Here is a 4,046-nt window from a genome sequence, read left to right as displayed (position 1 = left end):
CTCACCCTCGGCCATGCCTTCAGCCCCAGCCTGGGGGATGCAGGTAGGGATGACAGAGCTGCTGGCAGATGGGGAAGGACTGGGCAGAGACGTGTGTGTGGTGGGAATGTGCTGCTGCTCACCTGGAGGCAGCTGTGCATGGGGATCTGTTGTGCCGCCAGTGCCATGATCAGCCACAACAGGATTTCACTAAGGCTGGGCATGATCCGGCCCGGTGCCTTGGCTCTCCATGGTGGCACAACCTCACTGCTTCGTCCCTAGATGTGTCCCCTATGGACGCTGTCAGTGCTGGCACCCAGAAAGATGAGCTGATGCTGCGAATTGTGGTGCGCATGCCGCCCCAGCACATCATCAAGGGAGTAAGTGTGGGATGTATGGAGAGCCTGACCTGTCCCAGTGCTGTGGCCCTGGACAAGGGGCAGAGAATGCCTCTCCAGGGCTGGATGATGTGCTCCAATGCTGCACACCTCTGCCTTGGCTCCTAGGACCTCAAGCAGCAGGAGTTTTTCCTGGGCTGGACCAAGGTGAGCGGGAAGGTGGACTGGAAGATGCTGGATGAGGCTGTCTGCCAGGTCTTCAAGGTAGGAGCATGAGGACCCCTCTTTTGAGAACCATCCTCTTAAAACTACTCTGCCATGCCTGATGCTCCCTGGCCCAGGTCCTTAGCGGGGTCTCTTAGGGTTGCTGAGCACCACTTGCTCCCTGCCAGCCCTCAGGGGCATTTACAGCCCCGTCCTTGTCCACGTAGGATTACATCACCAAGATGGATCCTGCTTCCACGCTGGGACTCAGCACCGAGTCATCAGCCACATCAAACGGGTCCTGGACACAGAGCCACCAGAGCTGCCGCTGTGTCGCCGGGGCCTGACCAGCATCGTTGTGACACTCAAAGGTCAGTGTGGCAGAGAGGCTCTGTCACTGTCCCATCTTCCCTCTGTCTCACAGTGTTCTGGGGTGTGAGCAGGACCCTCAGCCTTTCCGTGCTTGCAGGCTTGAAGGAGAAGTGCGTGGACAGCCTGGTGTTTGAGACACTCATCCCCAAGCCCATGATGCAGCATTACATCAGCCTGCTGCTGAAGCACCGGCGGCTCATCCTTTCGGGACCTAGCGGCACTGGCAAGACCTACCTGACCAACCGCCTGGCCGAGTACCTGGTCGAGCGCTCGGGTCGAGATGTCACCGAGGGCATTGTCAGCACCTTCAACATGCACCAGCAGTCCTGCAAGGTGAGGGTACCCAGCAGCCAGAAGAGTCCCAGGTGGCACTGGTGCTGCGGGCCCTGTTGGCAGCCATGCCACAGCCCCACATGCGACACCCGACCCATTTATTGCAGGACCTGCAGCTGTACCTCTCCAACTTGGCCAACCAGATCGACCGGGAGACGGGCATGGCGGATGTGCCGCTGGTGATCCTCCTGGATGACCTCAGCGAGGCAGGCTCCATCAGCGAGCTCGTCAACGGCGCGCTCACCTGCAAGTACCACAAATGGTGAGACCCCCACTGCACCCTCCTCCGACGCAGTCTCTCGGGCACGTGCGTGCTCCCCGCTGCTCTTGGCAAGATCCCTGGGCTTGCGGAGATGAGACTGCACAGCGGTGCATGTCTGCTCTGCTCAGATCAGGCAGGGGTGATGCAGGGTGCTTTTTCTCATGGATCTCATCTCTCTCTGTCACTCACTCAGCCCCTACATCATTGGGACCACCAACCAGCCTGTGAAGATGACCCCAAACCATGGCCTCCATCTCAGCTTCAGGTGGGAATTGTACATCCCTGGTGACCATCCCCGTGGGGTTGGGAGGGGCAGAGGCCATCACTCCTGCCCCTGGGCAGTCCTGGGGACACATCCCGTGGTTGGGGACCCTGATAAGGACTGAGCTCCAGGCCTGTCCCTGCCATCCTGGAAGGACCTGATACCCCAACGTTGGGTGCGTGCAGTGTGAGGGTGCCAGAAGGTCCCCCAAGGGGGCTGAGGATCAGGGCAGCTTGTGTGGAGACCCAGCCCTGAACACCCAAGTCTTTCCCCCAGGATGCTGACCTTCTCGAATAATGTGGAGCCAGCCAATGGCTTCCTGGTGCGCTACCTGCGGCGGAAGCTGCTGGAGTCAGACACGGACGTCAACGCCAACAAGGAGGAGCTGCTGCGTGTGCTGGACTGGGTGCCCAAGCTCTGGTACCACTTGCACACTTTCCTGGAGAAACACAGCACCTCTGACTTCCTCATCGGTACGGCCTTGCCACACACCTCTACCTTGCACTGCTGAGAACCCTCAGGGACTGGGGAAAAACCCTCCCAAAGGAGTTTGGGGAGCTGATGTGCTGCCCTGTGTCCCCTAGTCCCACGCAACCAAAAGCCAATGGGCGATGCACACCGGTTTTGCTCTTCCCTGGGTGGCATTTGTCCTGTGCCCTGCAGGAGCTGTCACTGTGGTGTCAGCCAAGGCTGTCTGTCTTACTGGCACCCTTCCTTGGGCACAGAAGAGCCGTGTTTTCCCAGGCAGGTCTCCCGTTGCCTCACCATGCTTTTAGGGGGGTAGACTGAACTTAACAGCCCCATTATTTACCTGAGAGCTTGCTTTCTGTCTGTGCGTGTCAGGCAGATGCTGCCCGGACTCTGCGCCCGGGAGGTGGTTGAGCCCAGGGCATCCTGAGCAGCCAGGCTTGGTGCTGTGCTTCCATGGGGACAGTGACTGGAGCAGAGGGATCCAGCTCTCATTTTCACTCACTGCCTTCCCCTCGCAGGTCCCTGCTTCTTCCTGTCCTGCCCCATTGGAATTGAGGATTTCCGGACCTGGTTCATCGACCTGTGGAACAACTCCATCATACCTTACCTGCAGGAGGGGGCAAAAGATGGGCTCAAGGTACCCAGAGCTGCCTGGCGTATGGGAATGCAAACCAGCAGTGCTTGGGGACATGCTGATGCAGCAGTCTAATGGGGTGGGGAGAGGGAAGGTGCTGAGATTTTGGGCACAAGTGACATCTCTGTCAGTCCCTGCCCTTCCCTGTGGCCGCAATGGGACATAGTGTTGTCCTTGGAGGGGTTCAGGATACCACATCGCCAGCTCTGGCACGTGCTGAAGAAGGGCTGCCGCTTGCTCCTTGCCTGCAGGTCCACGGGCAGAAGGCAGCCTGGGAGGACCCCGTGGAGTGGGTGCGGGACACCCTGCCCTGGCCGTCAGCGCAGCAGGACCAGTCCAAGCTGTACCACCTGCCCCCACCCACCATCGGGCCCCACAGCACCGTTTCCCCTCCCGAGGAGCGCACCGTCAAAGACACAACACCCAGCTCCCTGGACTCGGACCCTCTGGTATGGCCCTGCTGCGCCGGGCACTGGGAGGTGGGCTGGGTGTGCTGGCAGAGAGAGGAGAGCCAGGTGGAGCTTTGCTTTCCCAGTTTTTTTTCGGTGTAAAATTTGAGAATGCAGAAACATTTTGCGCTCCTGGGAGGAGCAGTGGGTGCGGGATGGTGGCACTGGCAGGCAGGCTGCACACCAAGGCACTTTGTGATGTGCCAGCAAACAGGCATGGTGTGACGTTCCATGAGGCATCATATCTGCACACAGAGCCACACATGGGTATGCACGGACTGGGGCTTGCACGTAAATGTCCTGGTGTGTCACCCAGAGAGGCTACTAGCAGACAACAGGCTGCCACAGACGATGCCAGTTGATGTGCTGGGGTTTGTCTCCCTGGCCCTGCTTTGGCACGCTCACGCTTGAGCATCCCAGCTGTGCCCAAGGCCAGATACTGGTGATGGGGAGCGATTTTGTAGCGTCTCTGGGCTTTAGTTTACCCTCTAAGGAGCTTCTTGGGGTGACTGGTGTGTATGGGGAGGGCCTTGGCTTCCCCAGGGCATCCACCGACCTCTCGTCCTTCTCGGGCTTGGTGCCATGCTCCTCTCCCCGCAGATGGCCATGCTGCTGAAGCTCCAGGAAGCTGCCAACTACATCGAGTCTCCGGACCGTGAGACCATGGTGGATCCCGACCTGCAGTCGACTCTGTGAGGCCCGGACATGCCGGCCCAGGGGGAGGGGAGCCGCCAGCCACCGC

At 59.6% G+C, this 4,046-nt stretch overlaps 1 protein-coding gene across 1 annotated transcript in view; it reads left to right on the top strand.

The window, feature by feature from the left end:
* NAV1 (neuron navigator 1) overlaps positions 1-4,000 on the top strand; it is a gene marked incomplete at its 5' end in the record, with an annotated part of 12,949 nt that extends 8,949 nt beyond the window's left edge. Inside the window, 12 exon segments of the mRNA XM_009696651.1 lie at positions 1-43; positions 262-359; positions 486-581; positions 749-797; positions 800-892; positions 991-1,226; positions 1,334-1,488; positions 1,682-1,753; positions 2,027-2,223; positions 2,740-2,858; positions 3,107-3,304; positions 3,905-4,000. The exon segment at positions 1-43 is cut by the window's left edge and continues 147 nt beyond it. Coding sequence (XP_009694953.1) covers positions 1-43; positions 262-359; positions 486-581; positions 749-797; positions 800-892; positions 991-1,226; positions 1,334-1,488; positions 1,682-1,753; positions 2,027-2,223; positions 2,740-2,858; positions 3,107-3,304; positions 3,905-4,000 — 1,452 coding nt within the window.
* Between the last annotated feature and the right edge of the window lie 46 nt (positions 4,001-4,046).

Source organism: Cariama cristata, unplaced genomic scaffold, assembly GCF_000690535.1.
Source record: "Cariama cristata isolate BGI_N322 unplaced genomic scaffold, ASM69053v1 scaffold34223, whole genome shotgun sequence".
NCBI classification, from domain to species: Eukaryota; Metazoa; Chordata; class Aves; order Cariamiformes; family Cariamidae; genus Cariama; species Cariama cristata.
Note: the sequence above shows the minus strand (reverse complement) of the source record. Positions and strands in the feature narration are given on the sequence as shown.